This window comes from Sinocyclocheilus rhinocerous, unplaced genomic scaffold (genome assembly GCF_001515625.1).
Source record: "Sinocyclocheilus rhinocerous isolate Xijiao unplaced genomic scaffold, SAMN03320098_v1.1 scaffold662, whole genome shotgun sequence".
NCBI lineage: Eukaryota > Metazoa > Chordata > Actinopteri > Cypriniformes > Cyprinidae > Sinocyclocheilus > Sinocyclocheilus rhinocerous.
In genome coordinates, this window is record NW_015639782.1 from 282320 (window position 1) to 294193 (window position 11874).

The following is an 11874-nucleotide window of genomic DNA, read 5'->3' on the forward strand; positions in this document are numbered from 1 at the left end:
ATATTTAAATGGTTTCCACCTTCTGCGTCGCCTACAACTCATTTATTTGCTTTGTTCAAGAGCAGGACGGAGTGAAGACTGACATCTTTCAAGTACTGAAGTTGATGCCGAGTCAATAACGCGTTTCTTGACCGAAGGTAAGCAGTCGATAAGGTTTGTGGCATCGCGGAATGTTAGCTCATGCTAACGCTAGTGCGCTGTACTAAATCTTAGCCTGATTGTCCAGTTAAGGTCAAAGTCCGACCGTGCTCTTCGATGCGGACTCCTTTTGAATGTTTTCCCTGCTTTGATCGTCCTCATGTTGATCGCAAATGGAGAAAGCTTTCCAGTCCAATCTGTAACACACGGACTGTCAAACCGAAATCATGTGAACCTGACTTTTATAGCATAATTGTTTTCAAAGTTAAGACGGTTGTTGTGCTTTGGAACCAGCTGGAACTTGGAACTAGATGGATATATGCGTGTGTGTATGGATGTTGATGCATACATAACGTTGCATACACAAAATGCATTTGTTTTCCTTGCTTATATTTTTACAGAATATTAACAGGGCAGGTTGAACATTGTGAAAGTTCTTTATAATTACATCATGGAGACTGTGTTTATATGTTATACATTAAATTGATAGAATTCTTAGATTTAAAGGAAGTAGTAATTCAGGATGGAAAGTTATTTCAGTGCTTTTTAAGGGTAGTTTTCATTCAGTTAAAATGCTAAGCTATAAAATGACAGTAGCAGAAAAAAAGTCCTGCAAGTTTCTAGGAATTTTCTAATGCTTAAGTTTTGGGCAAGACGTCTTTTGACTCTTGGAGTGGCATGTTGTGATGTGTAGAAAGGTGATAAATGTCATGCTCATGTCAAGAGGTGATGACATAAGGCGCAGTCATTCCACTTGATTACAAAAAGATGTTACATTAGACATTTGAAGTGTAATGTCCATGATGTACAATCACATGATGCAAAGATGATGATTTAAGTTATGTCCATGTCAGTGTAGTCGGGACCGATGAAGCAGTTATTTGATGAGAACCAGGGTGGATGTTATATCGGAATCACCTTACACATGCTGGATGCGCTGTTCACATGTGACTGACGAACGCCTCTGTCTCTTAAAGTGACAGAAACTCTGAAAAACTCTCGGTTATAATTTTTTTTTTTTTTTTTTAAACATTCCTAGCTTTGCAATTCTGGTTCAGAGACTGTAGAAATCCGTTCAGTGTTTGTCATTGGTGGATGTGAGTCATGCGCAACAATATAAACCCAACACACAGGAGGTTTCATGGAAGCTATGGAATGTTCTGATGATCAGCCCTTCAGGTTCATGTCCTGGTGACTCAATTTGATATCGGACCGTTGTCGTGGAAATGACACATGACCTCCTTCGTAACCGCATTTCTGAACAAGATAATGGTTTTAAAAACTTTGCAATAATTACACAAAAGCGTGTATCACCATTATTGCTCAATCTTGCCTGATCTTTATTGATCTGAGCAACCACATATCAGCACCCTAACAACCAGACGTAACAATTTACAAACATTGCTTTAGAAAATGTAAAAGTCTACTAATTAAATTGTTGATATTTTGTTGTTGGCGTTCTGTTTTCTGCAGAGCCTGAGTCAAAGCTTTGTAATAATAATAATTATTATTATTATTATTTTATAAAAAGTCTCTTATGCACTGCATTTATTTGATGAATTGCAGTAATGTTGTGAAATAATATTATTACTAATTACTATATATTATTACTTAATAAAAAAAATTTAAATTTATTCCTGTGACAAAAAGCTGTATTTTCAGCATCTGTACTTCAGCCTTCAGTGTCACATGATCCTTCAGAAATCATTCTAATAATGCTGATTTGCTGCTCAAGAAACATTTCTTATATTATCAATATTGAAAACAGTTGTGCTGCTTAATATTATATCAAGTTTGGGGTAAGATTTAATAATAATAATAATAATACTTTTATTTAGAGAGGATGGATTAAATTGATCAAAAGTAGTGACAGTAGAAGAAGACATTTATAATGTTACGCAAGATTGCAAATAAATGATGTTCATTGAACTTTCTATTCTTCAGGAATCCTGAAAAAAGGTATCATGCTTCTCACAAAAAAATATTAAGCAGACATTTTAATGTTGATAATAATAATAATAATTATTAATAATTGAGCACCAATAATAACTGATGATAACTGAGCAACAAATCTGTATATTAAAATGATTTGGGAAGGATCGTTATATAACACCGTTATAAAATTTCACAATATTACTGTTTTACTGTATTTTTTCTTCAAATAAATGTAGCCTTGTTGGGCATAAGAGACTCCTTTCTTAATTATTCCAAACGTTTGACTGCTAATGTATACATATTTGTATTTAATTTTGACAGATTTTTTTTTTTTGGTTACAGCAATAATGGCCCACTCAAGTCAAGATGGCGAAATTGTACCTGATGATGGATGGTCATCCATGCATAATCGTGTGAATTCCTTCCAGCACTTCCCCCGTTCTGAAGAATTTTCAGCCGGGCGACTGGCCCGGGCAGGCTTTTATTTTACAGGTCAGGCGGACAGGGTGCGCTGTTTCAGCTGCCGTGCGACAGTGGAGGACTGGAACAAAGGGGACACCCCACTGAATAGACATCAGCAAGCATCTCCCGACTGCACGTTCCTCAGCAGTGCTCACGGCTTGCGAACCTCCGACTTCATTCAAAGCCCCGTTTACGACGAAGAGGCCGAAGCCAGGGAGTTCCAGCTCCGCACGGGAGAGGTGGTGGATCAGACCATTTATCCCAAGGTGCCACACATGAAGAGCGAGGAAGCTCGGCTGAATACTTTTAGTGACTGGCCGGCAGACGCTCCAGTTCAACCCGAAGACCTGGCAGCAGCAGGGATGTATTACTTAAGGACAGATGACATGGTGCGGTGCTTCTGTTGTGGGCAGAAGCTGAAAGGATGGGAGCCAGGCAATGATGCCTGGGGTGAACATGCAAAGAACTGCCCAAACTGCTTCTTCATCTTGGGCCACGATGTGGGCAATGTGCCGCTGCCAACACATAGACCCAGGGTGAATGGGCAAAGAGCCTCTGTGGAGACTTTTGAGGGGCGTCTTGATAGCTTCAGAGGCAGACAACATCCCATAGACCCCGAGAGACTGGCCAGAGCTGGTTTCTACAGCACAGGTAAATACTGTTATGATTCTCCAAGCTTATTCAGTTATTTATACTGAATAAAGTAATCCTCTCAAATAGCTTTTAGAGAAATAGCTTTGTTTGAGATATATATATATATATATATATATAGGCCAACCTGGAAGTTAGCATCACCCTAGTTCCCATAACAAAAACCCCATAGGATTTTTCCACTGGCTTTTTGGATTATTGCAAAAAAAAAAAAGCTCTGTCACCAACAAAAGTTCATGTTTCTTAAAAGTTTTGTTCATCATGATAGTCTTCACAAATGAACCCAACCTTCTAGGTTTCTGGGTTTTGGCCTTTAAAAATGTGTCATCCTTGCAGCACTCTGTTGGAAGAAAGTGAACAAACTGTGATGTTTGATCGTATAGGAGAACAGGACCGTGTGCTCTGCTTTAGATGTGGAGGAGAACTGAAGATCTGTAGGCCTGATGAAGACCCTTGGGAGAAGCATGCCAGGCACTATCCAGGGTAAATTGCTTTTTCACACATTGAGACACTGAGGTGCATTTGCATGTTCACCACAAAATTGTACTTAACGTCCAGGCTGTTCTTTTGCATACAATGAATGTATATGGTAACTGCTGCTGTCAAACTCTAAAAGCAACAAGAGAAGTAGGAATGCGCCACTATTAAATTCTGGCTGATGGCAAAAATAGTTTTGTTGAAACTATAGGCTGAATAAGTAGAATCTAATAATTCTATAGTATTTTATATTAAAAAAAATTTTTTTTTAGATAAAACATTAAAAACTGAAATCTGTCGTTTAAATGTGAATTTGGGAGTCACAATATTATAATGTACCAGTATTATTTTAGTATCATTTATATACAATTAATAGTTTTTGTTAATGTTTTAAATTACATTTTTATATTTTCTGTTGTCACTTTCATTTTAGTTAAGCATTTTTAGGAATTTTGTTGTGTTTTTGTGTTTTAGTATATATATATATATATAATGTATGTGTGTGTATGTATCTATATATAGTTTTATTTTTTAATTAATTTGTTTTAATTAGTACTTCAAGTTAAAAAAATTTTAATATAATTTATTTTAAGTTTCATGTTTGTCAAGTAACATTTGTTTTATGTTTTTATTTTTAGTTAACGATAACATCCATTTTCATACTGTACATTATAGGGTTATTGATTTCAACATTCACTAGAGATAACATTTTAAGTGTTAAGTTATTTGTTAAAATAAGTGTACATCATACGATGGCTAAAGGCATACATATATCCAATATTAACTGAAACAGCCAAATTATAGTCTCTTATATTATCTGATATGGTACTGATATATTGTGTATCCCTGAAGAAAATTAGTCCATATGACTTGAGGAATGGACCAAAGTTGACGTCGTTCTGTGAAAATCATACTTTAAAAATCTTGCCTTTTATGTTTGATTGAACTGTTCTTAATCCTTTCTGATATTTAATTCTAAAAACACACTTAAAGTATATAATATTTATCAGTATATTTTAGATATATATCATGTGAGGTAAGCATAAACCATGGTGAAAAATGTGGTGTCTAATTGTGAAATTATTCTAATTGACCCCCAGCTGCAGTTTCCTTCTGGCAGAAAAAGGAGAAGAATATGTCAACAGTGTGCAGCTGAGAAATCCAAAAGGAGATCATTCAGTGAGTCATTAACTTTACTTTACACAATCATGTGTACTTAAGTGAATGTGTTGAATGTAGGGCTGTCACTAATGATTATTTTGACGATTGAATCGAGTAATCGGATAATTTTTTGTGGTAATAAAAATGGACCTAAGCGAACAGTAGACTTTAAAATGACTTAAAATACCTATATAATAGCAATGAGGCAATAATAATTGGTACAAATAAAATGTCAAAAGCAAGTAATCATGGTTTTATTGAACAAAACAGTTAAAATATATAATGCAATAATAGCCTATAATCACAGCTTATGTACGTTATGTATTAAATCAAATGCCTGCAGAGGGTGCCAACGGCCTGTGTAAATTGTAAATTGTTTTTACACGTTACAGCGCGATCTAATCCTTGTTTAATATTGACAGCAACATTTAATGACATCAAATGTCCATATAATCTTTAATATTTGACCACTTCTTTATGATAGAAATGCTACAGCCACTGTCATTTCTTGAACAAGAACATGTGGATATCAAAACATGCGAACTCAGAGCGAGGATTTAAACTTTTATTTTGAAGTGGCAATGAACAGTTTGCATATTTAGAAAGATAATGATGTATTCTCCTGCGTTTGCGTAGGTTTATAATTGATTTACCTTATAAATCATATAGAATGGTGCACATAAAGCAACTCAGACTCACAGCATATGCAAAGTTTGAGACGGTTCGCGTATGTAAATGATGACTGTTTGTGTGGAGCAGCATTTACTGTGAACGGAGTTGCTTTGAGATGCCCGTAACCTACACGCATATAAATAAAGCGTGTATTAAACCCCGCAGCGCATCTATTTATTTAACTGAAACGCAGCCTTTGTGAATTCACAATAGCATTATGCTTTATTATGATTTTTAAATGGTTTTAATATTTCGTGCAGCCTTGGAAAATGGTCTAATAATACTTTGCGTGGATTCTCATCCGTGGAATGCGCCACTTCCAGTATTTTGCCAGTTAATCGATATGGGCAAAATGCAATCGTGGATTTTTTTTAAAAATCGAGTACTCCGATTTAACTGAGGAATCGTGACATCCCTAGTTGAATGAATGGAATTCAGAATGAAAACAGTCCTTTTATTCTGATATATATATATATATATATGTATATGTGTGTGACTGCACTGTGTAGTCTTACATGCTTGTAATTTTCCCTCACAGAGATCAAGTCAGAATGGCTTTACAAGTCATGTGCGTGGTAAGCATTTCTGAGTTTATTTTACTTTCAAATCCAATGAAGCCATAACCATTTTTATAACTGCTGTCTGCAATATCGCTGGAAACATCCTGTCTTCACCAGATATTTATTTGATCTCTACTTTCTGTTCAGCAGCACAGAAAGTCTTGCAGTCAGAGATTGCACAAAAGGCTGTAGATATGGGTTTTGACCCCATCAAAGTGGAGCGCACCATTCTGCAGAAATTACGTCAGAACACAGAGGGTTATGCTTCAGTAGAAGCCCTTATTGAAGACATCAGTGCACAGGAGAGTGCTAGTACCATGCCCGAGAAAGCTGGTAAGTGCTTGTTTTCTTTTTTTATTCATTTCTTCGAAAGTCTGTTTTGTATGCAAGGGATTTTTAAACGAAGTGTATCAAGTGAATTCCAACTCAGTTTTTCCCAAAATAAGGCCATGCTTTAGGTTTTGCTAAAAAAAAAAAAAAGTGTATTTACACTTTGATTACCAAAAATAAATTCCTTTAAATTTAATACATTTTGTGAAAATCTATTTATAGTTCTAAATGCTTCAAGTATATTGCAGAATAAAATGTAGTTTAATCATACACTTAAAAATAACATACCACACATTGTGCAGATTGACAGCTTTTGAACATCACAAAATAAGATAAATATAGTAAAATAAGCAGAGAACCACTTGTTATTGTTAATATTTATTACGGTGAATTCTTTCATTCTGTTATTGTTGTTTTAACGATGCGTTTGTTTCTTACATGTTTTCTATAGAGGACCCCATGACGAAACTTGAGAAACTCCAGAGGGAGAAACTCTGTAAAGTATGCATGGACAGTGACATTAACATTGTCTTCATTCCTTGTGGACACCTGGTCACTTGTCAGAAATGTTCAGAATCCCTGAACAAGTGTCCCATCTGCTGTGCCGCAATCACACAGAAGATAAAGACATACAATGCCTAAAAGACAAAGAAACCAGCAGTCCAAAAGAAGCACTGATGTTTATTGAAAGTTTCAGAATGTAATCCTTTCCAAAATTGCACATAGATGTGTAAAATAAGCTGTATATATATGTATATGTGACCAGGAAATTAACGTTCTTAGAATTGACAAGACAGTTGACCCTGAGAGGTCAAGTAAATATCTACAGCGGATCTAAAATATTCATAATTAATTATAACTAGTTATGATTAATTATTCATATTTCCCATGAGCTGATTCGTTACATATGTGTGTATGTAGGCATACATATGTAGATGTGCTAACTTGTATAAAATTATATCATTTTATTTTTTCATTAAGAACTCAAAATAACAAGCTGTACATTCTCATGTGTTTGCTTTTGATGAAGGCAGGGACACGCTACATAATTTAACTTGGAATATACTGCAGGAAAGACATCATTATTATATATACTTTTTCATACCCCTCAAATAGCTGCTTCCCTCAAATACACAGCCTCAGATTGATGTTAATTACCCTAGTGCCTTTATGTAGACTACTTTTTATGAACATTACCATTGTAATTTAGCAATCATGTTTTACAGTGTACCTTATATTTGATCTTTTATTTATTTATTATAAAATAATAATTGCTTGACACTTTTAATCATGTTCAAGGTTGATTAAACTTCAGTCAAACTTCTGATACTTTTCTGTTGTCATAATTCCTTTAATAATGACTTTATCATCCATTATAATGACAATAAAAGTGGAATTCAGGTGGATCTTTTCTCTTTGATCTGTCAGTTTTAAAATTCATGAACTGGAAAGTGAAGCTAAAAACCTTTATGCTCAGAAAAGTAGAACACAATTCTCACCATAAATTCCACCGGTTTACCAATTGTGTAGTTCACTTTATATGTCATTATATTATATATTATATGGATTTAGTAAGTGCTTCTCCAAACACTAAGTGACACATAGCAGTCAGATTATTATTTTTTTAATTATTAAATTATGTAAATGTATCAGTGTTATAATAGTTTGTGTATTTATTAAAAATACTTTTGTATTTTAATTTTGTTTACAATTAACAGCTCCAAGTGTTCTGATAAGAAAACAACTAAAATGTATTTCACAAATGTACAGATATACTGTATATATATATATATATATATATATAATAACCTTATCTATATAACCTTATAAAATGCCCCAGAAAATCAAACCTAGAGGCAAATTTTGCCCATTAATAATAAAATAGTTCATTTCTGACACTAGCGTCTACTGCACTGAGCATTTTGCACGTAAGGGCCTCGACCACTAAACGTCAGTCTCGAGCTCACTGCAATCCCTCCACTGAGCACTAGGTGGCAGCTCTACACCGGCAGTTTCTCTCTGAGTGATCGGAACAACAAACCGAACGGAGCAAGCGGGGTAAGAGCGTGTCCAAAACCGCCTCTGACCGCCACTTTCAAACTACATCCATGAAATAGCCGCGAATGCGCACTTTAAAGCCACTGGAGTCCATCTAGCGCTTCAAGAAGTCCTTATAAACAATCCGGAACCGGCCCTGACGATCGGGTAAGTGATAAAATGGCGGAGAGATTTATAGAAATTAGTGGCTTTAGGGTTATTTGGATGATGTGTTAGCCGCGCTAGCCTGGTAAGCGAGGGACAGGATACGAAACGAGCCGCCGTGCTTCCGTTGCCGTGTTTAAATAATATAAACCACCTCGCCGTGCTCATTGGGAATTTAAACAAGCGTATTATAGTTTCACGAACGAATGTAGTTTGTGTGTTTTGTGGCGTTTCATTGGTAAACAGCTAGCTAGCGGGCTAACCTTACCCTGCACAGTCAGGAACACAAATTGAGAGGCAAGATGGAGGACGAGGACGCGATGTTTTCCCCCCTTTTCCGAGATGGAAAAGCTGATGTCGCACCTATTATGCTAATTTCATCACATTGTCAATTTTAAACACACTCGCTGCCTATTTTTACTCTTTATATGTAAGCATGTGGTCGGTGCGTGTGCATAATGACTGGAAACGAGCGGAGCCAAAATGGAGAATCCCGAAAACAGCTGTGCTGGACTGACTTCAAGATGGAGATTTTTTCCCTCTTCTGATCGTGTTTTAAAGCGTTCCGTCAGACTATTGTGCGACTTTAGCCTGTATCTGCGCCAACAAGCTCGTCGTTTAACGGTGATAATTGTGCGTTGGAAGTAGAACACCGCGAGTAATGAAGTAATATCGTGGTAAGAAGTGCGACGAGGAGGAGTTTGCGAGCGTCCGCCTGATCTCAACACTCAACTTCACGTACTAGCTCCATACATTAGCAGATCCCATTATTTCTCACTTCTCTAGACCAGTGGGTCGTGACCCAAAAATGGGTCTCACTTCTGTTTTGATAGGGTGCTAAAACCATGCTTAATGAAACTATGTAATAGTGCTTATGTAGGGCAGCAAAATAAATGTTCCGATCAACTTTTAAAAGGGGGAAAAGAGACTTCCCATATCTTTTGTTGTTGACGTCAGAGGCAGTGCGTCCAATCAAACTTTACGGTATTTTGGCGCAAATTCATCTGTCACTCGGTAAAATAACTAATACTGATCCATTATTTGCTGCATGTTATTATGAAGTTAGCATAGGATGAATGGGACGTGAAGCTAACACGTTATTTGCGTAATGCAAGATCTGTGCAGTTCATTACGATATTTTAAAGGAGTTTTGTTTACTTGGCTTAGCGTACAAAGTAGGTATTTTAGACTATTATTATTATATGATAAGAGGAAGCGGATGCTCTAGACAGAATTTTTAATGTATGTAGAGGCTAGGTCCGGTTTACCATTGTGTGTTTTAATGTTTCCCCCCCCCCCTTCTCCGAGACGGAAAAGCTGATGTCGCACCTATTATGCTAATTTAATCACATTGTCAATTTTAAACACACTCGCTGCCTATTTTTACTCTTTATATGTAAGCATGTGGTCGGTGCGTGTGCATAATGACTGGAAACGAGCGGAGCCAAAATGGAGAATCCCGAAAACAGCTGTGCTGGACTGACTTCAAGATGGAGATTTTTTTTCCTCCCCATTCTGATCTTGTTTTTAATCGTTCCGTCAAATTGTAGCGCGATTTCGCGACTGTAGCCTGCATTTGCGCTAACAAGTTCGTCGTTTAACATCGATAATTGTGCGTTGGAAGTAAAACACCGCGAGTAATGAAGTAATACCGTAGTAAAAAGTGCGACGAGGAGGAGTTTGCGAGCGTCCGCCTGATCTCAGCACTCAACTTCACATACCAGCTCCATACATTAGCAGATCCCATTATTTCTCGCTTCTCTGGACCAGTGGGTCGTAACCCAAAAATGGGTCTCGCTTCTGTTTTGACAGGGGGCTAAAACAATGCTTAATGAAACTGTAATGGTGCTTATGTAGGGCAGCAAAATAAATGTGCCGATCAACTTTTAAAAGGTGGAAGAGACACTTCCCGTGTCTTTTGTTGTTGACGTCAGAGGACGTGCGTCCAATCAAACTTTACGATATTTTGGCGCAAATTCATCTGTCACTTGATAAAATGGTTAATACTGATACACTATTTGCTGTATGTTATTATTAAGTTGGGATGGGATAAATAGGACATGAAACTAACATGCTATTATTATATAAGAGGAAGCGGATGCTCTAGAGTCTAGACAGAATTTTTAATATATAGAGGCCAAGTCCAGTTTACAATTACTATGTATTTGACAGATTATAAACACAACTGATCCGTCCACACATTGGTAGCGAACTGGAAAGCAAGGGATGATTAATGGTGCAGTGTTAGTTTTGGGCTAAGCTGTCATTGTCATGCGCGTGTGTGTCACAATGGCTGTGGATAGATGCGTCATTTGGCGCCACTTTTTCTTCGAACGCATTGTCGAAGATGATGCCGTGGCTTTTGAATTCCCGCCTTATCGCCAAATATATAACATTGAGCTATAGTGCGTCTGTGCACCGCATATAAATGCTGCTTATTGTTACTTGCTGTGTATTACATAACTGTTATCTCACGTTCTCAGCACACGCTTTGCCGTGCATTTGGTGCAGCGAGGAACATCGTATTCGACATATCTTTTTTTTTTTTCGTGAATGATAATGTACTCTGTGATTGTGCTATTTAAATCTTATTTAATTCGCACACATTGAGGTGCTGAAAGCCACGCCTCTTTATGCACATATATGGTCGAATTCAAAGTGTTGCGGGTAATATAGAAAACTTGTTTTCTTTGGAATATTTTTAACAGAGCATTCATTAAACAAACTAAATGATCCGTTTGAAATAATGGGCAGTGTCTAAATGCGTCATTTTTACAGCGGTGGCCCGGTTCCTTCCTTCTCTCAGTCTCTCTCTGTTCATGTTTACGTCCACAAATGTTACTGCCGGGCTCTGATTGGATGCGGTGTAAAAAAGGGCGAACGTGTTACTTCCTTATATGGGCACAGAGGTAGATCTGAAGCTCCGGCTCTCGGAGATGTTTCCTGGAAACGGTGGAATCTTGATAGCCAATCAGCAAGGAAGCCGCGCGATATGACGGACTCAGCGAGCCACGCCCACTTGTTTTCATTCTCAACCGCGGGCAAATCTTCAGCGCACAGCCCAGAACAGCCTGTATCACTTTCATGCAGGGCCTAAAATTAACACTCGCCAAGCGCCAGATGCGAGTAAAAATCAGCGTTGGCGAGTATATGTAACAGTGTCAGTCGCTTTTACGAATTATAACAATGCAATGAAGTAAAAACAACAGCCAGTTTCAAAAGAGATTCGCTGTTTCTGACATAAGCGAATAAAATAATCTTTTCCGAAGACAAGATCATCGTGATT

At 37.0% G+C, this 11874-nt stretch overlaps 2 protein-coding genes across 5 annotated transcripts in view; both read left to right on the forward strand.

Annotated features, from left to right (window-relative positions):
• On the forward strand, positions 1-7138 carry LOC107751921 (E3 ubiquitin-protein ligase XIAP). 2 transcript variants are annotated; one of them, XM_016567693.1, is made up of 7 exons: positions 1-137; positions 2416-3186; positions 3570-3669; positions 4764-4842; positions 6035-6071; positions 6204-6389; positions 6838-7138. In XM_016567693.1, exons 2-7 carry the CDS (start codon positions 2421-2423, stop codon positions 7026-7028), a joined length of 1359 nt encoding a protein of 452 aa, XP_016423179.1. In that variant the 5' UTR covers positions 1-137; positions 2416-2420; the 3' UTR covers positions 7029-7138. The 2 variants fall into 2 exon arrangements, with proteins under 2 accessions (XP_016423179.1, XP_016423180.1); XM_016567694.1 differs by having other exon boundaries at positions 6207-6389.
• A 1243-nt stretch (positions 7139-8381) lies between these two features.
• The window catches only part of stag2b (STAG2 cohesin complex component b), a 30932-nt gene continuing 27439 nt past the window's right edge, over positions 8382-11874 (forward strand). For all 3 annotated transcript variants that reach the window (XM_016567696.1, XM_016567695.1, XM_016567698.1), the window contains exon 1: positions 8382-8591. The gene's annotated coding sequence lies outside the window, so the exon portion shown is untranslated. The remainder of the gene's footprint in view (positions 8592-11874) is intronic.